Consider the following 23,550-nt stretch of genomic DNA (forward strand, 5'->3'; position numbering starts at 1 on the left):
TTTGGAATGGGTTCTCCCAAGCTTTGATTTCGTGGTGTAATACTGGTTTGATTCCTTGTGCTCACTTTCAAGCTGGTTTGTCTTGAGGATAAGCAATTATGCATTTATAAATAAATGACACTCAAATTTCTCATGGGCAAGAATGGAGCTATTAAATGATGTAGCATGAGTAGTAAATTAGAGAAATTTCCTCTTTTCACTTGTGGTCTTTGCATTAGAAGTTGTGTACTATAATCCATCCAAACAAGAATTAAAAGTAACAAAGAAATGTCCAGCAGTAAAGAAATAGTTGACTTCATATTTACAAAATATTTGAAAATTAAGGATATTTAATTTGTGGGCTTTAGTATCTACCTGGTGTATGTAGAGAATTCTGCATGGATAATGTGTGTAGGCAACTGATGCAGTGTTTGAGAAGCAGGCAAATATGTTTTTCTGCCTCCTGGCTTGGAAATTTCCCTGGGGTAAAGGATTTTTGAATCCAGATGGTACTAGACATCAACCTCAATTATGCTGTACCGACAGCAAGAGGTCTGTCAGCCAGTTTTGCTGTCAGTTCTCCAAAAGCCAGACTAATTTGGGTACTCTGATTTGTAATTTAATTGCTATCTACCATCCCATGCAGTTCGTGCTGGGAGAGAATTTACTCAAGCATTTCAGCATAACTCAAAAGCTTAAGAGTAATGGATACAATGGGACTGTCAAAATATGGAGCAACTAGGATGCAAAGATCAAAAAAAAATGTAGCTAGTGGATTTGTTGTTCACAGGTTGGCTAGCCTTTTCCAGAGGTTATAGCCACACCTACAGCCTACATCAGAAATCTACCTTATTTAGTTTCCCATTCAACCAAGATATACATTGAATGTTGAACAGAGTAGCATCACAGAACTGGACACCTTGGTGAACATCAAATTGTCTTTTGTGATTTTACATCTAGGAACAGAATCCTTTTGATGGAAGATTTAGTATAAATTCGTAGGACCTGTCTGATCTTTTTGGTCAAAATGGAGAACAAAGTATTATTTCATCAGTTTAATACAAGTGTAGATCAGGAGGAAAAGATTTTCCCAGTATCAAAAATGTACATCTGGAATTTAAATGGTTACACAATATGAAAGCTAACAGTCTTTTACAAACTAGTATTTTTAGTCCAATAGGAACAAGAACTACTGAAGTTATTTGGGTAAATTGTAGTTTTATTGGAAAAAAATATACAACTTGGAATGGATTTCAGGCATGTCAGTGCCAAAGCAGATTTCAGAAAGAACTAAGTGGCTAAACAAAATTTTGAAAGAGCACAGTAAGAAACAAGAATGCTTCCTTCTATGGAACAGCAAATACAAAAAGGTTTAGTGTACGAGTACCTGGATGATACACCCGTTTTGCTATAGTGCAATGCTGAGAAATTTTAGGCTTTCTGTCCTTTACTCTATGCAGAGTGATAACTCTGCATTTAAACAGCAATGCAACACATGCTGATACCAGCCATTTCCTCACAGCAGCATACCCAGATGATCCCTCGTTAAACCACAAGTCCTTATGTAGCTTTGAATGTGTAGAAGAGCTTGGATGCACTTCAAGATAAAGCCACATGCAACTTTTGTTACACCAAAGTCTTGTCTCAAATGCAAAAGAAAACAATGACAAGAAGATACTGAAGGGAAGGAAAATAACATGGACTTACTCTACCCACTATACATGCACATGTTATAGACAGTTGGGGCAGGAGAGAAACATTACAGAAATTACAAACAAAGGAAAGGCAAATAAACAATGCTTATTTTTTTTTACAAGAAAATTAAAAGGTTTTCTGTACAAGATCTTCACTTTGCAGTCATCATTTGTACAAACTCTGTAAAAAGAAGAAGAAAATGTCATTCTAATTTCTAAAGCAAAGCATCAAAACTTGTGCAAGGTGATTTGAGATCAGTCAATTTTCAACTCCCATTGATGGAACACATTTGGAACAATTGACTGATGCAGTGTTGGAATATCAAAACAACTATTCCCATGCATTATCAACAGACAATCTTTGATAACGAATCAAGCCAAGATTGATACAGTAACAGGGTGGAGGGGAAACATTAAATGGGTACTTGGGTTGAGCAGCAAATACTTGACAACCAGCTGTCAACACGTTCAGGCAGCTGAACAAGTTCAGAATTTTGAGCAACTGTTGGTAAACACCAGAGCAGCAATGTTCATGCCGCCCCCCCCCCCCCCCCCCCCCACAACAACCAAAATCACTGCATCAGAATTAGAGCACCTTTTAGACACAAGAAGCCATCCAGCTTAAACAAAAATCAATTGGATAACCTCTTTTGATCAAGTCTGAATAGCAAGATCATTGCATAAAGATTTACAAGACAGTAAATCCAAGAGTTAAAATTAGTAAATTGCTTATAATGAGTAATTATAAATGAAGTATCATGGTCAGTGTTGAGCTATTTCTCAGGTTTGGTTCCTGAACAACCAGACGCTGATAGATGTACTTAGTTCTGATGCAGGTAATCCAACATTTCAGAAGTAATTTAACAGTACTGTCCATATTTACCTACTCAGAATTCCCAAACTTCTAGAATTACCTCAATGAATAAGAAATCTAGTGATATTAAACAGGCTAATAGGTCACTCTAGAGGCGGGTGTATGGCAGAGCTTTCCAGTTTTTAAAATTTCTAACCTGTTAAAGATTTTGTTTAAACACTTTGAAATAAGGGATATCTTTTATATCCACATGTCTGGGGTGAGAAAGGCAATAGAATTATTGGATCACTACTATGGCACAAACTTGGGTAGTCATAAACAAAACTCAAAGCTTAAATGATTGTGGATTCTACAAATAAATTTGGATGCCAATTAATACTCAAGCCAAAGAAAGGAGCACAATAACAATGGAAAGACTAGTTTTCTTCACTATTACATCTCTATTGATCAGCATTAGGTACCCTGCTATCGCATCCCATGAGCAAGTAAACCTGAAGTTAGCATCTAATTGTGTAGTTACCTTCCTTGGGTTGAAGCTATTGTTTGAATAATTACATTTTTCACATCAAGTACCATACACAATTTCAAAGTAATTGCATTTTGCTCAGCAAAAATATGCTTGCAGATGGGACATGTCACAAACAGTTTTTGCAAAAAGAAAAAAAAAAAAATTGCATTCACCCACTCGAGATCCTGAAAGTAACAATTTCCAGTCAAAGTTCAAGTGAGGACGAATAAATGTATTGTGGGGAATGCTGATCAAAAGTAGATGAATGAAGAATTCCAATCATCAATGGAAAACAGTACAATACTTGCAGAATGAACTAATATGCAAGTACTCAGCAGATCAAATCTTTAACAGTACATTAAAACAAGCTAGAATTATAAAATAGTGTACAGGTATGGGTTCCAGAAGGCTTGGCAATTGCTTCAGGTTGATAATTATGGTTCTCCTTGCAGGAACAGAAATTATTGTAACAAATTCTGGTTGGTAGAGTGCAGGATAACAAAATTGAAATCTAAATACTGAACCAGATGTAGGTACGAAATCTATAATACTGAACCACTGTAGGTATGGGGGATGGGGGGGGGGGGGGGGAAAGATAGCAACTTCCTTTACCTTCATAGTTCACTTGACCATCACCATCAATATCTGCTTCTCTGATCATTTCATCAACTTCTTCATCTGTCAATTTTTCTCCAAGGTTTGTCATTACATGACGAAGTTCTGCAGCACTAATGTAACCATTACCATCCTGGAAATAAAAGAAATGCAACAGTTTGAGATCATTTCCAAGAAAAAATGTTGGGATCAAAGGACCATGCAAACGAGGTCCAATCTGGACGAACGCATATTTTGGCTAATATTTACAAAAAAGCAACGCACTTTTGAAGTGGCATTTTCAGACAAAACATCACCCCCAAGCAGATGAAGGTCCTATGTTGCGATTCTGAACAGCATCCACACTTGCAGTATCCTGGTCAATTATCCTCGACCAGTAATCTGGACGATATTATACTACAACCAACATCAGAAACAGATGATGTACTCTTGTCCATGAAGTCTTGCTGTGCACAAAATTGCATGCTGCTGCATTTGTACAACATGCTTTGAATGTCAGTGTGAAAGTTACAATATAAAATGCAAGTTAGTCCCCTTGAATTAAAGTCCAAATCATATTAAGACGTCTCTATGTTCACTTACTTCAAGGCTTTCTGAAACTGTAGTCTCAATCTAATTTAGTGGCCAAAAGCCCACAGTGCCAAAACAAAATGTTCCAATTTGGGACTGTAAAAGTAATATTGAATAAGGTTCAGAGTCACATTAAGGTAGTGGATTGCTAGCCTTGCCAAGTCCGCCGAGGGGGAAAAGACTGCATTGAGCTAAACGTGAAGCACACAGACTAATTCACATAATGTAGCAAAAAAATTCATTTTCTAGCAACTTGAATTGCCACAAGTATACTATACCTTGTCAAACACTCTGAATGCTTCTCTGATTTCTTCCTCACTATCTGTATCTTTCATTTTCCTTGCCATCATTGTCAGGAATTCTGGAAAGTCAATTGTTCCATTTCCTGCCCCCAAAAAAAAAGTGGTTAGTGAAAACAGCACACAGTAATAGGAAATGCTCAATACAAGGGATTTTTGCTCCTCCTGCTCACCATCAGCATCAACCTCATTGATCATATCCTGTAGTTCTGCCTCAGTTGGGTTCTGTCCTAGTGATCTCATAACTGTCCCAAGTTCTTTTGTTGTTATGGTACCATCCCCATCTTTGTCAAAGAGTGAAAAGGCCTCTTTGAATTCTACAAGGAGGGAAAAATTCAATATTGTAAAGATATACTAGCACAGTATGCACTGAATGCATGAGAATTTACTATTTTAAAGCATTCGACATAATGTAAATTACTCTTTAAAGTTGTGCAAGGCAATATATAGATCAAGTTTATTGCTAAACTGGTGAAGGTCTCAACTAACAACCATGCCTCATGCCAATTGCAAAAATGGAGGTATCACTATTAGATTACTCTAAGATAAAAGTTGCAGATTTCTTAGATATAAAGAAAGTACCGCCAGAAGGTTGAAACTGCTGATTTTAACTGGCCCAGGTAAATAAAGGGTATTAATCCCAAGGTCGAAATCTAGCTTTGCAAAAACAGTACAGATGTTTATTGACTAGATATTGTTAATTCATATAACCAGCTTGGTTTAATACATGGATTTACTACAGAAAGACCACAAAATTGCTTCCGTCAAAAAAAAAGGCAACCCAATCATTTATCTTGTTCACTTCTCGCCCCACCCACCCTAGATAAATTAGTTCTGTCAATGTTCAATGCCAACTGATGCATATGCACTCTATACAAAGCTCCAAGTTCAACCAGGAAAAAACACTTCACTGGTCTGTTGGTTGTACTTTCTGGACAATTTGCAAGCTCTTTAAACGATAACAATGAACCAAAGTTCAAGGATGGGCAATTAAATTAACCTCAAGTTAATGTAACTTTACTTGGAAGTTCAACCACAATAACTTCCCAGCTGTACCAATCAAGTTTAAACTTACACCTGCCCCATCAAATTTCTTGCACCAGAATTCACAACATATTTACAAACTTTTTAGTACTAAAAACAGAGCTTTGAATATCTTACCCACACCCCTCCCCCAAAATAAGAGATTTTTACACAAAAGCAAGCTGCAAACAATTAGGACAGTTTTTAAATACTTGCCAGCAATTTGCTCCTCTGTTAGTTGATCAGCCTGAAAAAAAGAGAATTACAGATTATGAACTAGTCATACATCAGGCTACATGACAGGGCAAGAAAATCACAAATTTGGCCAAATGATACAACTCATTCATTCATTCGTTAGCAACAAAAAAAAAAAGACATGATGCCCAACATAACATTGTTGAAGGTGTCCACACAGAACTCATCCTTACATTAAATAAAGTTTTATACAGGTTAAGACAATGTGCAAGAATATGTTTTAAAATAACAATACCTCACCAGCAACATTGACTCTGGCAAAGACAAATTTCCAGGAGACCAAGTGCAGGGATCGCCTACTTTTCATTCAACAGCCAAAACATAAAAAGCTGCAGGTCTTCAGCAGAGAAACTTTTGAATTCAAATCGTTATTGGGTTACAGGGATAGGGTGGAGGAGAGGTATTAAGTGGATCGGTGCATACTCGATGAGCCGAATGGCCTCCTTCTGCACTGTGTTCTAAAGATTGCACCCAGAGTTCCAAAGAGGGATGTTTTATGATGTAATTAAAACATCAATGGCTACAACAGGCAGACAATTTAACATTTTACACAATAATATAACTCACCCAGCCTTAGTAAATGAACAATACTGGACTCCATTTAAAAGCCCAACTTTTTGGTAAATAGTCTTGTTCAATAGCACTTGAAAGCAGCTCATCTATTCACGCCATATAGGTCAAATAAATTTTAAAAGTCGTCAAGTGCAAACTGCCAATAATGGGTGCGGTGGCAAGAGGAGCTACAGACCAAGCATCCAGTGAGGGAGTGGCTCAAATTCCACAATGCTAACAGTCAGTCCTCAGCTCCAGTGATCCCACAGTAACCATCAAGCCCTGAAGAAAACGCTAAACTTTAAGCAAGTCACAGGGCGACTCAGCCCCCGGGAAAGAGGGAGGGACAAGGCATCCCAGGGCTAAATGAAAGAGTCATTTCGCTGCAGTTCGCTCCACTCCTCCTGCATTGCGCGCGGCTGCAGCCGGAAGTGCCGATAATTTTAACGCCAGCCATCGCCGGAGGACGAAACCCCCCCCCCCCCCCCCCGGGAAATAAATTCAAACCAGCGACGTTAAAGCTTTTTAAACGCCGCTGACGAAATCGCTGGGAGCTAAAGGCAGCGGCAGGGTAAATCCCGGGACCGTTACTGCGCGCCCGCCTCCTCGGGATCTTTCGCCCCGGCCACACCCCCGGGCCAGCCGTTACCGCGCGGGCCCCTAACCACCCCCCGGGGCCGGCCGTTACCGCGCGGCCCCCTCCCCCCTGGCCCAGTCATTACCGCGCACCTCGCGCGTTCCCTCACTCTCTCCCTCCCTCCCCCGCAGGCTCCAACGGTCAGAACCGCCGCCCTCGGGATGAGGTGAAAAGGCGGCGGCACCACCCCCTTCCCCGGGAAAGAAGCCCGCAGCGGCAGGCGCACGGGAGGATCGAGCCGAGCACAAGGAGCGACATTCGGGTAAGGTCGCCGCCGCCACCGTACAGACGGGAACGGGGCGGGAGGTGGAAACAAACCCTCCACCCAACGCAGCCAACTGCCGATATCCACTCCCTCCTTCCCCGCTCGTCCTCTCCTACACCGAGCTCCACCACCCCTCCCAAAACAAAAAGGGAAAGAGCAAAAAATAAAGACCAATGTCGATAGCGGCTGATGGCGACTAATGGGCCGCAGTGGCAGCCCGGCGGCTCTCGTCCTCCATCTCCCAACTCCAGAGGCGTCGTCTCACGTTGCCGAGGGGAACGGGGCAAATGAAAAAATACAGATTAAAGAAATGTCCGCTTGCAGTCCAACGGAAACTACACCACCGGGGAGGGGAATAAATCCAAATCTCTTCCACGGCAGGGGACTGAGGCTGAAAGCCGGGGCGGGACTCACCATTTTTTTTTTTTTGCACCGTTGTGGACTGGTTGCGATTGCCCCGCTCGCGGCTGAACTCCTCTCCGCCCTCACTGCCACTGACTATAAACAGCCCGCTCACAGCCACTGCTTAACACCCCTCTGCCGCTGTATCCCTCCGCACAGCCCCGCCCACCGCGTTCTCCGCCGATTGCCCACCCCAAAGAGGGCCCGAGCGCCCCAGCCTCCCCTCAAAGAAAAACTAGCAACCCAGCTTCGAATTAACCCGCCATCTCCTTTCAAATAAAGGACCCCTTTCCTAACCGTCAACAGCCCCTCACACACAGCCGCCGCCGGATGCCTCCAGCTAGGGATTATTTGGTTCGCCCCGCGGAGGCAGATGCAGACCGGCGTGGCGGCGCGGCTCCCTCTGCGGTCGCTGATTGGTTGGGCCGTACCTGCAATGCGTCAGTGCAAGGCAGCGTCGCTGATGCTGCTTGGCGTCTGCTGGCTTCTGCCCTGTCACTCAGAGCCCGGGGGGAGGGGGCGGGGGGAGGGGGCGGTCAGAGTGCGGAGGGGAGGGGGCTGTCACTCAGAGCGCAGGGGGAGGGGAGGGGGCTGTCACTCAGAGGGAGGGGGCTGTCACTCAGAGGGAGGGGGCTGTCACTCAGAAGGAGGGGGCTGTCACTCAGAGGGGGGGGCTGTCACTCAGAGGGGGGGCTGTCACTCAGAGGGGGGCTGTCACTCAGAGGGGGGGGCTGTCACTCAGAGGGGGGGTTGTCATTCAGAGGGGGGGCTGTCATTCAGAGGGGGGGCTGTCACTCAGAGGGGGGCTGTCACTCAGAGGGGGGGCTGTCACTCAGAGGGGGGGGCTGTCACTCAGAGGGGGGGCTGTCACTCAGAGGGGGGCTGTCACTCGGTGGGGGGCTGTCACTCAGGGGGGTTGTCACTCAGAGGGGGGGTTGTCACTCAGAGGGGGGGGTTGTCACTCAGAGGGGGGGGTTGTCACTCAGAGGGGGGTTGTCACTCAGAGGGGGGGGGTTGTCACTCAGAGAGGGGGGTTGTCACTCAGAGCGGGGGGGTTGTCACTCAGAGGGGGGGGTTGTCACTCAGGGGGGGGTTGTCACTCAGAGGGGGGGTTGTCACTCAGAGGGGGGCTGTCACTCAGAGGGGGGTTGTCACTCAGAGGGGGGTGGTTGTCACTCAAAGGGGGGGCTGTCTCTCAGAGGGTGGAGGCTGTCACTCAGGGGGGGCTGTCACTCAGAGAGGGAGCTGTCACTCAGAGGGGGGGCTGTCACTCAGAGGGGGGCGTCACTCAGAGCACGGGGGAAGGGGCTGTCACACAGAGCGTGGGGGAGGGGCTGTCACTCAGAGCGTGTGGGGAGGGGGCTGTCACTCAGAGCGTGGGGAGGGGGCTGTCACTCAGAGCACGGGGAGGGGGCTGTCACTCAGAGTGGGGGGAGAGAGGGCTGTCACTCAGAGCGCGGGTGAGGGGAGGGGGGCTGTCACAGACCGCGGGCGGAGGGGAGGGGGCTGTCACTCAGAGCGCGGAGGGAGGGGGCTGTCACTCAGAGCGCGAGGGGGTGTCATTCGGGGGGAAGGGGGCCTGTCACTCAGAGCGCGGGGGGAGGGGGCTGTCACAGAGTGCGGGGGGAGGGAAGGTGGCTGTCACTCAGAGCGCGGGGGGAGGGGGCTGTCACTCAGAGCACGAGGGAGGGGGCTGTCACAGAGCTCGGGGGAGGGGGCTGTCACTCAGAGCGTGGGGGAGGGGACTCAGAGCCGGGGGGGCGGAGTTGAGGCCCTGTCAGAGCGTGGGGGGAGGGGGGCAGTCACTCAGAGCCCGGGCGGAGGGGGCTGAAAGCCCAGGGGGAGAGGGGGCACTGTCAGAGCGCTGGGGCAGTCACTCAGAGCCCGGGCGGAGGGGGCTTAGATCCCAGGGGGGGGGGGGGGGAGGGGACCCTGCCAGAGCACGGGGGAGGGGGGCAGTCACTCAGAGCCCAGGGGGGAAAGGGGGCTCTGTCGTGCTATGTACTCTGGGATAACACAGGCTGCAACGTGATGCAGCTTTAACCAAAAGATACTCCAGACCTTGAATCTGATTTATTGAACCGTTAGCACAGTTCTCTATGAGTTTGACTCTCTGCTAACCTAAGTGTGGTTACTCTGTCTGACTGAACCAGACTAGCTCTTAGCCACGTGCTGGAGGTGTGATATTGTACATACACCCTGACTCACTCTGTAGATGTTCATCAGTGGAGAGGCGGAGTGTGAGTGCCTCGTGCCTTTTATAGTGAGATACCACCCCTGAGTGCCCTGCCTGCTCATTGGTCATGTCCTGTTCTCTGTGTTCATTAGCTGCCTGTCTGTATATCATTATCTGCATGTCTGCATGTCATGACATTTTTTTATTGTTTGGTTGGCACATGGGAACATACTTACATGTGGTGGCATATATTAACATATTTACAAGCGGTGGCATGTGTGAACGTATTTACATGCGAAGACAGCTGTCTAATGTGAGAAAACAGAACATGGCAAACAAAACAAATGTTCATAAGTCCAGTCTCGGGGGCTTGCGTCTGATCCTTTTCGACCGCCGGAGAGGTGGTGGTGGGGACGATGGCGCCTTGACAGGCGGGATGGAAGCCTGACTGGTGGCCTCGTAGTTCGAGGTATCAGGACGTGGCAAAACAACGGACGGAAACAGAGAAGAAAGCGGTTGCGGGCAGGAAACTTTGTGCAGTGCCCGTCTGTTTCGTTGCACAACAGAACCATCAGCCATACGTACAACATACGAGCGAGGCGCAGCCTGTCGAACTACGACAACTGGAGCAGACCAGCCACCATCCGATATCTTGATCCTGACAGAGTCTGCCGGGGCTAACAGGGGCAAATCGGTGGCATGAGCATCATAGCCCTGCTTTTGCTGGTTTCGGAGCTGCTGCAACACCGGGAGGTGATCCAGGTTGGGCAAGTGGATGGCTGGAAATGTCGTCTGCAGGTCCCTGTTCATCAGTGGCCGGATCTCGAATAACGACGAGTCAGAATACAGGAGGGTATACAGGACCTCGTGTAGTGGTGCAGCGAAAACAATCTCTTCCTCAATGCAAGCAAAACTAAAGAGCTGGTCATTGACTTCAGGAAGCAAAGTAGAGTACACATCCCTGTCAGCATCAACGGGGCCGAGGTGGAGATGGTTAGCAGTTTCAAATTCCTAGGGGTGCACATCTCCAAAAATTTGTCCTGGTGCACCCACATCGATGCTACCACCAAGAAAGCACAACAGCGCCTATACTTCCTCAGGAAACTAAGGACATTTTGTATGTCCACATTAACCCTTACCAACTTTTACAGATGCATCATAGAAAGCATCCGATCTGGCCGCATCACAGCCTGGTATGGCAACTGCTCGGCCCAGGACCGCGAGAAACTTCAGAGAATCGTGAACACCGCCATCATACAAACAATCCAGTACATCATACAAACCTGCCTCCCATCCATTGACTCCATCTACACCTCCCGCTGCCGGGGGAAAGCGGGCAGCATAATCAAAGACCCCTCCCACCCAGCTTACTCACTCTTCCAACTTCTTCCATCGGGCAGGAGATACAGAAGTCTGAGAACACGCACGAACCGACTCAAAAACAGCTTCTTCCCCGCTGTTGCCAAACTCCTAAATGACCCTCTTATGGAAAAACCTCATTAACAGTACACCCTTTTGCATCACCCGATGCCTGTGCTTATGTAGTTACATTGTATACCTTGTGTTGCCCTATTATGTATTTTCTTTCTTCCCCTTTCTTCCCATGTACTTAATGATCTGTTGAGCTGCTTGCAGAAAAATACTTTTCACTGTACCTCGGTACACGTGACAATAAACAAATCCAATCCAATTCAATCCAGGAGTTGAGCCGGCGACATGTCAGTCGACAGTGGGTTCGCCCTGTACGCAAGCACGCGAGGTAGATGTCAGAAGCAGAATCCGCGGCTTTGCAGATCAGCTGTTTCACAATGTGCACCCCTTTTTCGACCTTCCCATTGGACTGCGGATAGTGTGGGCTGGAAGTGGCATGTTTGAAATGGTATGACTTGGCAAACATAGACCACTCGTGGCTGTTGAAGCACGGGCCATTGTCACTCATGACAGTGAGTGGAATACCATGCCTGGAGAACGTCTCCTTACAGGCCTTCAGGATAATTGGAGAAATAGTCAATAATCAACACGCAGTCACGACCATTCGCACGAGAGAGATCGATGCCAACCTTGGACCACAGGGAAGTCTCGATTTCATGCTGCTGGAGCATTTCCTTACTCTGCGCTGGCTGGAAGCATTGACAGGTCGCACAGTTGAGGACCTTGTTCGAGATGTCCTGGCTAATACCGGGCCAGTAGACAGCCTGTCTGGCTCTGCGTCTGCACTTCTCAACGCCCAGGTGTCCCTCATGGATTTGGCAGAGCACCAAGCTGTGAAGACTCCGTGGAATTTCAATCCGGTCCATCAATCACCATCAAGTCGTCCTTTACATTGTAAAATTGAGGGCACTGCCCTTTCTGCCAGCCATTGGTGAGGTGGTGCATGACACGCTGCAAGAGGGGTCTTTGGCTGTCTCCTCACGGATACGAACCACCTTCTCATCAGATGCCGGGAGGGTGCTCGCACACAGCTGCACCTGTGTGGACCATATGATGATGTCGTCACACGAACCCCTTAAATGCCCTCCATCATCTGCTCCATGATGCGATGGAAGATCTCCGATGCCGAGACAATGCCAAACGGCATGCGATTAAAGCAGTATCTGCCAAACGGTGTGTTGAAGGTGCACAGCCTGCTGCTGGACTCATCCAGCTGGATTTGCCGAAATCTATGTGACGCATCTAACTTGGTGAAAAAAACGTGCGTATGCCATCTCACTGGTGAGTTCCTCCCGCTTCGGGATGGGGTAGTGTCCACGCATTATATTCTTATTGAAATCCTTGGATCAATGCAGATGCGCAGGTTTCCCAAAGGTTTTTTAACACATACCATTGAGTTGACCCAGTCAGTCGGTTCGGTTACCTTTGAAATTATGCCCTGTTGCTGAAGATCCTTGAGCTGTGCCTTCAGGCACTCCCTCAGTGGAGCTGGGACCTGGCATGGTGCATGGACCACTGGCTTGGCATCAGGTCGAATCTTATATCGATATGGCAGCGTGCCCATCTCGTCGAATACATCCGGATACTGACAGAGGATATCGTCAATGCCGGCCTGAAGATCCACATTGGAGGATGTCATTGTGTAAACCCGCTGCACGAGGTTCCGCTGCTTGCAGTCCTGCCCTGTCTGGCTTGACAATTTCAAAACGTAACCGTGCATGGGTGCTCCGGTTGGAGGTGAGTAGATGGCAGGATCCTAGTGCCGTGATGGCATTTCCAGTGTAGTCCAGGAGCCTGCAGGCTGTTGGAAGGAGCTTGGGGGAGCTTCTTGATGCGTTTGAAATCTGCCTGTGAGAGGAGGTTGGCACAAGCACCTGTTTCCAGTTTAAACTGGATGGAGCAGTGGTTGACCTGCATCACCGCCGCCATTCGTCCCCAGAATCCACAGCGAGGATGGATTGAATTTGTGATGAGTTGGATGTGGCATATTCACATTTGGTAATGATGCCCACACAGTCGGCGGAGTCCAGACATTCTTCCTCTGGATCCGTTGTGTTGCCAGGATCAGAATCCTGTAATCGTTGTCGCACACTCTGAACGCGCCGGCATTGGAATTGGGAGCGCTGGCCCCTGACTGTTGCTGCAGACCTGCAGAAGGCTGCATAGTGTCCAGGCTTCCCGCAGTTTAAACATTGCCTGCCTCTTGCAGGGCAGTGTTTCTTTAAGTGGGCGTTGCCACAGTTCGAGCACATCGTCGCACATGTGCAGTGCGGGTGTCGGCCGCTTTGTTATCCCATTCGCATCGCTCATGCGTGGGGCCCCGGGAAAAGGGCGCAAAATGGCCGCTTTCATCAATGCTGAGGTGCTGCATTCGGGAGATTGCCTGCACACTCTTTGACTCGTGGGAGGCAAGTATCTCATTTTCAGACGATTTGTACTGGCATAGCGATTTTTGGCGTGCTCATGCACTGTGCATGTTTCAATCGCGACTGGCAGGTTCATATGCTTGATTTTCGGTAGCTGCTCTATGAGGATCAGAGTCAACTCCAAAAATGATTTGGTCTCTGATCATGGAGTCAGCAATATCACCAAAGTTGCAGGACAGCGCTAGCAGGTGGAGGTTAGTGAAGAAGGAGTTGAAAGATTCATCTTTACCTTGTAGACGCTGTTTGAATATGTAGCGCTTGAAGATTTCATTGGTGTCCACTTCACAGTGACCGTCAAACTTGACCAGGATGGTCTGAAACTTGGTCTTGTCCTGGCCTTCGGTGAAGTGAAAAGAGTTGAAGAGTTTGATGGCTTGATCACCGCTGTTGAGAGGAAAAGCGCAATCTTCCTTGCATCAAGGTCTGAAGCTTCGATGTACAGCAGAAACTTTTGCTTGAATGTCCGCCAGTTGGCACTGGGATTGCCGGAGGCCCTGAGATGATGAGGAGCCTGAATCTTCTCCATAGCGCCGGGATACATTCACTGGTCAGCACGAAACGGACTGAGGTAAACCACCTCGATTAAGCAGTCTCCTGGTAGCATGTCGTGTTATGTACTCTGGGATAATACAGGCTGCAGCTTGATGCAACTTTAACCAAAAGATACTCCAGACCTTGAATCTGATTTACTGAACCAGTAGCACAGTTAGCACAGTTCTCTATGAGTTCGACTCTCTGCTAACCTAAGTGTGGTTACTCTATCTGACTGAACCAGACTAGCTCTTAGCCACGTGCTGGAGGTGTGATACAGTACATACACCCTGACTCACTCTGTAGATGTTCATCAGTGGAAAGAGGCGGAATGTGAGTGCCTCGTGCCTTTTATAGTGAGATACCACCCCTGAGTGACCTGCCTGCTCATTGGTCATGTCCTGTTCTCTGTGTTGAATAGCTGCCTGTCTGTACATAATTATCTGCATGTCTGCATATCATGACAGGCCCTGCCAGAGTGCTGGGGGTGGGGGCTCAGAGTGGGGGGAAGCTGCCACGGAGCCCGGGGAAGGGGGGTGCTGTTACTCAGAGCCCAGGGGGATGCGGCAGTCACTCGGAGCCCGGGGGGAGGGGGGGCTGGCACCAGGAGCCGGGGTGGGGGAGGGGGCTGCCCACAGAGCGAGGAGGGGGGGAAGCTGCCACGGAGCCCGGGGAAGGGGGGTGCTGTTACTCAAAGCCCAGGGGGATGCGGCAGTCACTCGGAGCCCGGGGGGAGGGGGACTGTCACAGAGCCCGGTGAGGGGGGGGGGGGGGAAGGCAGTCACTCAGAGCCGGGGGGAGGGGCAGTCACTCAGAGCCGTGGGAGGGGGACGGTCACAGAGCCCGGGGGGAGGGGGGGGGCGAGAGGAACTATCACTCAGAGCCCGGGGTCAGGGGGGCTGTTACTCAGAGCCCGGGGGCAGTCACAGAGCCCGGGGCGAGGGGTGGTGCTTGGCGCAGCACGGCCTGGGCTGACACAGCGCCTTGAGTCATAAAAGCGAAAAGGAAGGAAACGAGGGTCGGACAAGATAGCCGATGTGCACTGCAGTATTCCAACATTAAGCAGACACTCAACCCGCTGACAGCAGCTTCCTGCTGCACCTTTCTCGCGGCTCATCATAATTCACATGAAACTTTCTCATTTCTGATTATCTTTGCAGCACTTTGCAATGGGTATGATTTTTGTGTGTCACACGCACGTGGCTTTGGCTGTTGAACGCAGAATCTTCTTGCTGTTGATTTTTCCCCCTCGTACCGGGGTTTCTGCTTTCTGGAGTTGCTTTCCATCTATGCGGCTGGTTGACTGTTCCTGCATCGGTGCTGCTTGCCTACCCCAATCAATCGGCCCATTTTTATAATCTGCTATCGTCAGATATTTTGTACTATTTGTGATGATGATGGTATTGGATTGTGACTTTGTTTTGACCACGTGTGTCTGAATTTACTTCTCACAATTTATTGTAAAGCTCTGCAATTTTCGTACTCCCTCGCAAACTTAAATGCCCTATCTTTTTAAATAAAATTATTTTCTCATTGCTTTAAATGTCTCATGTTTGGCTGACTACTCGATGGCCAAAAATCGTAAACTTCTCACTAAGTTTCTAAGCAATTTTCTAGTTTATTTTTAGATGGGGCCTCACGGTAGCATGGTGGTTAGCATCAATGCTTCACAGCTCCAGGGTCCCAGGTTCGATTCCCGGCTGGGTCACTGTCTGTGTGGAGTCTGCACGTCCTCCCCGTGTGTGCGTGGGTTTCCTCCGGGTGCTCCGGTTTCCTCCCACAGTCCAAAGATGTGCGGGTTAGGTGGATTGGCCATGCTAAATTGCCCGTAGTGTAAGGTTAATGGGGGGATTGTTGGGTTACGGGTATACGGGTTACGTGGGTTTAAGTGGGGTGATCATTGTTCGGCACAACATGAAGGGCCTGTTCTGTGCTGTACTGTTCTATGGCAGAACTATAGTTGTACAATAATTGTTTTTAATAACCATTACAAAACTTCAAATTGCTCTGATTTAATGTTTATAGCATCTAAGGTGCTATTTAATCTTGATGTGGAGATGCTGACGTTAGACTGGGGTGGGCACAATAAGAAGTCTTACAACACCAGGTTAAAGTCCAACAGGTTTGTTTTGAATCACTAGCATTCGGAACGCAGCTCCTGCCTCAGGTGAATGAAGAGGTGAGTTCCACAAACTTGGACATGTACTTTATATTCTACAACATAGTTCTATGTTGGGAAACCATTCATGAGAAATGTGCAGCTCTGACCAAAAACTTTTAAAAAATTGATTTGAGGCCCTGGTGTAAAGAACACTGAATTATGTACAGTGTACAGAATTATTTGTGGGTTGCAAATGTGGTAACAAAATATTTTTGTGATAGTTAAACTACATACAGGCACAATTTGCATAATTATTTCCTTTCGCCTTCCTCTGTATATTGTTATTTTATTACATTACTGTACAAATCATCAACTTATTTAAAAGAGCCAGGGTAGAGGAAGGAGGAGATGTTTTTGGGTATCATCTTGCTTTCTATCCCCGCAATACTGTATAAGGTTTAATTAGTTATTCATACAAGTATAAGGAACATCACACTGAGACAATGGTATTTATTAGTGATACTCTTAATTTAATGATTAAATCATTCTCATTAACACCGGTAACAAACAAATAACCAGTAGGTAGTCTTATTATATAGTTCAAAATGTTCTCCACTCACAACACAAATTTAAAAGGATACAATCTATAACACACGCGTACTGCATGTGTTTGTCATAGTTGTCATGGATCCAAGTGCATGAAAACCAGCCAAGTAATTAAAACATTCACATACTGGTAAACTATATGAAAATCTAGTGCCAGAAATAGACAGCATTTTACATTTTAAAGAATGATTATTTTCAAATTAGACTGTAGTTATGGTGCAGATGCCAGTCTGGGATTGCTATCTATAAATGGCAGATTTGAGTTGTATTGCCAACTGTGATTGTCTTATTCTAAGTAGGAATGAAGCTCTGCATGCATCCTTAAAATGCATCCAAAGCACTACGTCCTCAGATGCCAATTTTTAATGGTCAAGAGATCCAGTGGATCATTAGAATTTTTAAATGTAGTTTTTTTACCGGCCCTAATACTAAGGTTTGGAGACAGAGCAACATGAGCAATTGCATGTGATCTCTAATTTCCTGATTTAGTAGGTTCGAAAGTCTGCTCACTGAATGTGTTATACTGCCATTTACAGATTAATCTTCAACCAATTCAAAAGGAGGCAAGAATAAGCTTATTACACGGCATTGAACTTCAACTTCAAGGTAATTATCATGCCACAAGTTGTCCTCCATAAGGAATGCCACATTAAAAGCCTCCTCTTCCTGACATGGAAGTCCAAAATGATAGTTGCTGGAATGAATATGAATATGTCCTGATTACATAAATGCATTCATACATCTAAAGACTAGAGCCAACCTCAATTGGTCTGTAGAGTAGTGCGCAGTTTCTGCTGAAGTTCTTCATTACAAACTATTCAACCTTGTTCAATTAGATATAATGTATTTTAATACTGTGGTTAGGAGAACAATAGTAATGCATTCACAAATTTCATGGTAATTTGTACTTCATACCACTTGGGAAGAGCTCAAAAAATGTATTGCCTGTCTCGTGAGGAGGTAAGCCTGCATTTTAAGTTGTCTGATGACTGATTCATTATTATTCACCCTCAGAGGTAGTAGACAGGGTCTCTTTGGAGTTGAACAGGCTGTAAGACGATGGGCTCTATAATTGAAGATTGGTGACAGGTTAATCTTCTATTTGACAATCAATATCCAAGCTTGGCCAGATCAGCAGCACTCTAGAGTCCTATTGATGATAGACTGAACAGTCTGGTTTATTGACAGGACCTGAAGGTGTGCACCTGTCACTTAGAGCTGGGATTGTTTCTGCTGATTTGCAAATAATTCAGTATTTTAAGGATCGAGCAAACCTGAGGTCACAAGTTTTTGGTAAATTCTGAAATTGAGGTCAATCTAGTAACTTGTGGCCAAGTACATGATCATGAAAGTTGCTACTTTTGTTGTAAAAAATGCAACTAATTTACTAATATCCTTCGAAGGAAGAGACTCCAATCTACTCTCTGTGGACAATGTGACAATAAATATGTTTTTGTCAGTGTTGCCCACAAGAGCAAACATTTTTTTTTAAATAACTGAAATGCGTTTGACGTATTGTTACACAGGCCAAGTGTGAGACAATACCTTAAAATTAGTTTGTGTGCACAAAAATATTCAGGTTATGATTTCAGTTCCTGTCACACTTGAGCTAACTATAATTGATGGTTAAATTATAACTTGCTCCCAGCAGCATTTTTCCCTCTGCAAACAGTTTTGTCCATTATAGGAGCTTAAGAAAATGAGAAGTGATTCAGACACTGAAATTTTAAAAAATCTGATCAGGACATCTAGAACATGGGGCTGGGGCTGGGGGGGCTGGGGGGGGGGGTGGGGGGGCACAGTCTCAGGCTAAGGGACGATCATTTAAGACTGAGATGAGGACAATTTCCTTCACTCAAGGGGTTGTGAAACTTTGGAATTCTCTCCCCAGAGGGCTGTGGCTGCTCTATCACTGAATGTATTTAGGCTGAAACAGATAGGTTTTTGGGGTCTCATGGAATGAAGGAATGTGGAAGTAGACTAGAAAATGGAGTGTAAGACAATAATAAGCCATGATCCCATTGAATGGAGGAGCAGGCTCAATTGGCCCTATGGTCTACTGTTCCTATTTCTTATGTTCTTCAATACCTTCAAAAGATGATAATGTTTTTGCAGGATAAAACAGGAGGCACAGTGGTTCCCACCGCTGCCTCACAGTGCCAAGGACATGGGGTCAATTTCAACCTTATTTGACTGCCTGCATTGAGTTTGCACATTCTCCCTGTGTCTGCGTGGGTTTCCTCCACAGATATGCAGATTGGCCATTCTAAATTGTCTTTTAGTGTTCAAAAGTTAGGTAGGGTTACAGGGATAGGGTGGGGAAGTGGGCCTAGGTGGGGCGCTTTTTCAGAGGATCGGTGTAGACCTGGTTGGCCGAATGATCTCCTTTTGCACTGTAGGTATTCTATGATTCTAAGGAGCGGAAAGCATATGAAACCAGTAATAAGTGAATTTTACCTGGTTAAGCTCCAGCAGTACCCCAAAGTACACATTGGAATTCATTGATGACTGCTGCTGAGCTACACCATTTTCTGATTTAACTACAAGGGTGAGTGTATATTTCATACGAACCAAGCAAAAACTCAATTTATGTGTATAATTTGGTATTTTGCTGATTTTTAAGCATGGCGATAGTTTTAACTGCCCATTAGACAACAAGTTAGCTACTCAAACAAAAAATGCTGTTGTTTGTCTCAAGTTACTCCTTTCAGAGGCACAGGTTTATATGATCGGCTAATTTATTCTTTTTAATAATCTGAAGTATAGTAATATGGATACATTTATGAATATTTCCAATAAATGAGAACTGCACATTTGCCACATTTCATTTGAAGTGACTTAAGCCATTCAAATTCATTTGTGACTGAATCTTCCAGAACAATTCTGACTAGTCAAGTCCCCCCCCCCCCCTCTCTCTCCCTCTCGTTTGACAAAGGCAGATATGAAAAGTACTGTAATAATAACCACCTTTTATTGTCACAAGTATAACGTTACCGTGAAAAGCCCCGAGTCGCCACATACCAGCGCCTGTTCAGTTAAGCTGGTACGGGAATTGAACCCGCGCTGCTGACCTTGTTCTGCATCACAAACCAGCTGTCTAGCTCACTGAGCTATACTAGAACACTTCAAACACATTTTATGAAATGAAAATATTAGGTTACAGTTAATGTCAAATCAAATTAATTCTGATAGCAAACATTTTATCTATACCCTTCTGATTCACAAAGATTAACACTATTCACAAATATCATTAAGTTGCTATGAAGCAGACATTTATTTAAGTGGTAAAATGGTAAAACTCTTTTTTTTGTAATTGCCCGCCTGGGGAGATTTCTAGTTTTGTTTTATTCTCCTAAATAGACATGCTGCTTTTCAATAAGGCTGCATGCAGGGAAGGGGTTGGTTTGAGTACTGCATGTGATTGGCATAATTTGAGATGGATTGTATGAGTTTGCATTTTATTTAACTTTGAACATGTTTAAATTTTTGCAAAGTAAACGATGCCGAATAATTACGTGAAAAATCAGCTAAATGATATATGCTTACTACTCTGGTGAAAGTAAAGTGCTGACCGAATTTGTAAACTTTTCAAATTCTAATAAAATGAACGCAAACCTGAGTTATTGAAATTCTTCCGGCAAGTGAACGAGGAAAAGGCCACCAAAATATCTTACTGAGCCATTTATTATTTATCTGCTTGCTTTACAATATGTAATTGAACTAGAGACGAACTTGCCCACATCTGTGTTCAATTGCTGGGGGGTGGGGGGTTGTTACCGTGAGTCAGTGGTGCAATGCAGTAACTAGGGTGGAAACTCACGCATGCGCAAGGGCAGTGGCAAGTGTCTGCCGTGTAAACAGTGGGGCAGTTTTGTGGATCAGGATTTCCTACAAGTAGAGAGCTGAGAGAGAGGGAGCACCATTAGCAGATAGGGAGCTGAAGACTTGTCTTTCTGTACCATGCACATCCAGGACATCCCCAACATAATGCCTTCTAATTCTTCTGTGCCGTATCAGGAACAACGGACTCTCGAGATCTGTGTCCGCAACAGGAGGCGAAACTATCGTGGAAGGACCAAAAGGCAGGCGACAGTCAGGACAGCATTTGTGCAAAAGACACTGCTACTGAGGCAAACCAATGTTGAAATCGGTAACCAAAGAAACGCAGAATTCAAACAGGGATGCCAGTAAACAGCAAAATCCAAAATAAACTACCAAACATGATGAGACCAAACTAAAAGAAGGCAAACGGAAGAAAGAGGACTAAAAGGGCAGCAGCTGTCAGAAGTAACATTTAAAATGGACGCTACGAAGTGTGTTTGTTGTGCCATGTTTACAAACTAGAAAACCAGAAACAGTGGGGAAAAAGAGGTGACCAGATGGGAAAATTGCAGGTCAATAAGCTTGGAGGAAAAGTGCTTAAGAAAACAAGGGACTCTGAGGCCAGGTGAATAGTACCGTATTCAGATTGTATATGACTAAATACAGGGGGTTGGAATTATCAAAAAAAAGTGCCAGCAAGGCTCAGTGTGGACACACTCCCCCGAGTCAGAGGTTATGGGTTTATGTCTCACTTAAGATACTGGAGCACATGTCAAGTCAACTGTCTTACATCCTATTATGCAGGCTAGCATATTGAAGTTCCATCCGTTCCATCTACCATTAGTTCATTAGTGTCATCCATTCCACCATGACTGCAGGATCTGGAGACTGCAGCAGCCAATTAACACTGTGCATTCTTCCTGCCGATTCAGGCAGCACACAATGAACAGACCAGTGGGGGAGTAAGTGCTCTCATCTAACATTCAACACGTGAAGAGGAAGCAATGCAATAATTGGCTTCAATTCAGGCCAGTACACATTAAATAAGAAACTATAGACATTCTGAAAAAATCACTGAAGGCACAGCGACCCTCGCATCTCCACCCACAACTGCTCGTCCTCAGTTTTTCATTGAATAGAGAGTTACATTTTATGAGACATCACAGATTTCAAGGAATTACAAAATTGAGTTACAACTAATCAGATTGTTCTGTAAATGAAATAACGAACAATTTTTAACCTAGACAGAAGTTAACATTTGTCACACTTGAAATATATAGACTGTCATGATGTACACCATCAGTCTGACAAATTTCAGTTTGCCTTGGAGCATTCAAATTTCAAATAGCCGTGAGTCCTCCAGGCTTGGGAAGGCAGGACCTACCTCTCTGACCTCTTGTTGCCTAGTCTCTTCAAGCCTTCCAAAGTGAAGGATTCCAATTGCAAAACCCACATTCCAATGAAAGGTCACAGACCTGAAATGTTGATAATCTTTATTGTCAGAAGTAGGCTTATATTAACACTGCAATGAAGTTACTGTGAAAAATCCCTAGTCACCACATTCCAGCACCTGTACACAGAGGGAAAATTCAGAATGTCTAATTCACCAAACACCACATGTTTCGGGACTTGTGGGAGGAAACCGGAGCACCTGGAGGAAACCCACGCAGACACAGGGAGAATGTGCAGATTCCGCACAGACAGAAACCCAAGTCAGGAATCGAACCTGGAACCCTGGTGCTGTGAAGCAACAATGCTAACCAGTTAATACTGTTTTCCCTCATACGAACATACAAATTAGGAGCGGAGTAGGCCACTTGGTCCTTTGAGCCTGCTCCTCCATTTAATAAGATCATGGCTGACCTGATTGTAACCTCAACTCCACATTCCTGCTTACCTTAACCTTTGACTCCCTTGCTTCTCAAGAAACCACCTATCTCTACCTTAAATATACTCAAAAGACTCTGCTTCCACCAACTTTGAGGAAGAGAATTCCAAAGACTCATGACCCTCTGAGAGAAATACAATTTCCTCACCTCAGTTTAATGGGCGACCTCTTATTTTTAAACAGTGACCTTCTTGTCCTAGATTCTTCCATAAGAGAAAACATCCTCTCCACGGACCCTTCTTACATGTTTCAATCAAGTCACCTCTAACTCATCTAAATTCCAGTGAACTCAATCTAAATTCCAGTGGATACCAGCGTAGCCTGTCCAACCTCTCCTTATAAGACAACCCAGCCATTCCAGGTCTTAGTTTAGTGAACCTTCTCTGAACTACGTCCAACGTATTTACATCCTTAAATAAAGAGACCATACAGCGCACCGTACTCCAGATGTGGTCTCACCTATGCCCTGTATAACTGAAGCATAATCTTTTTATTTTTGCATACAATTCCTCTTGCAGTAAACAATAATATATTAGCTTTCCTAATTATTTGCTGTCCCTGTATACTAGCCTTTTGCAATACATGCACCAGGACACCCAGATGCCTCTGCATCTCAGACCTCTGCAACCTTTCACCATTTAGATAATATGTTTTTTTATTCTTCCTGCCAAAATAGACAATTTCACATTTTCCCATATTATACTGTCACAATCCCAGAACAGACCCCAACAGTGGCTAGGATACCGGGCAGAAACACTAACATATTTTTTAAATTTTGTAAGACTGTGAGGAAACGATGCCTCACTCCAGGAGTGATTTCACAAAGAAGTTAGGATATGGTATATTAACACAAACCTTGTTACGAGCACAGTATTCAAATATCCTTGACAGCAGAAATAGCTTACAATTACCCTTTAAACAATATTAACCAATACAGTGAATACAGTAATCCTTAA

General features: G+C 45.3%; 1 protein-coding gene and 1 long non-coding RNA gene across 2 annotated transcripts; one reads left to right on the forward strand and one right to left on the reverse strand.

Moving 5' to 3' along the window:
* Positions 1-1,177: 1,177 nt before the first annotated feature.
* On the reverse strand, positions 1,178-7,765 carry calm2a (calmodulin 2a (phosphorylase kinase, delta)). The gene is made up of 6 exons (XM_038813652.1): positions 7,626-7,765; positions 5,719-5,749; positions 4,653-4,796; positions 4,459-4,565; positions 3,608-3,743; positions 1,178-1,854 (listed from the first exon to the last, which is right to left on the reverse strand). Exons 1-6 carry the CDS (start codon positions 7,626-7,628, stop codon positions 1,826-1,828), a joined length of 450 nt encoding a protein of 149 aa, XP_038669580.1. The 5' UTR covers positions 7,629-7,765; the 3' UTR covers positions 1,178-1,825.
* On the forward strand, positions 7,037-22,282 carry LOC119974629. Its single transcript, XR_005462538.1, has 3 exons — positions 7,037-7,208; positions 17,421-17,490; positions 20,902-22,282. It is a non-coding gene; the product is annotated as an uncharacterized LOC119974629 (long non-coding RNA).
* The last annotated feature ends 1,268 nt before the right edge of the window (positions 22,283-23,550 follow it).

The sequence above is a fragment of the Scyliorhinus canicula genome, chromosome 1 (genome assembly GCF_902713615.1).
Source record: "Scyliorhinus canicula chromosome 1, sScyCan1.1, whole genome shotgun sequence".
NCBI lineage: Eukaryota > Metazoa > Chordata > Chondrichthyes > Carcharhiniformes > Scyliorhinidae > Scyliorhinus > Scyliorhinus canicula.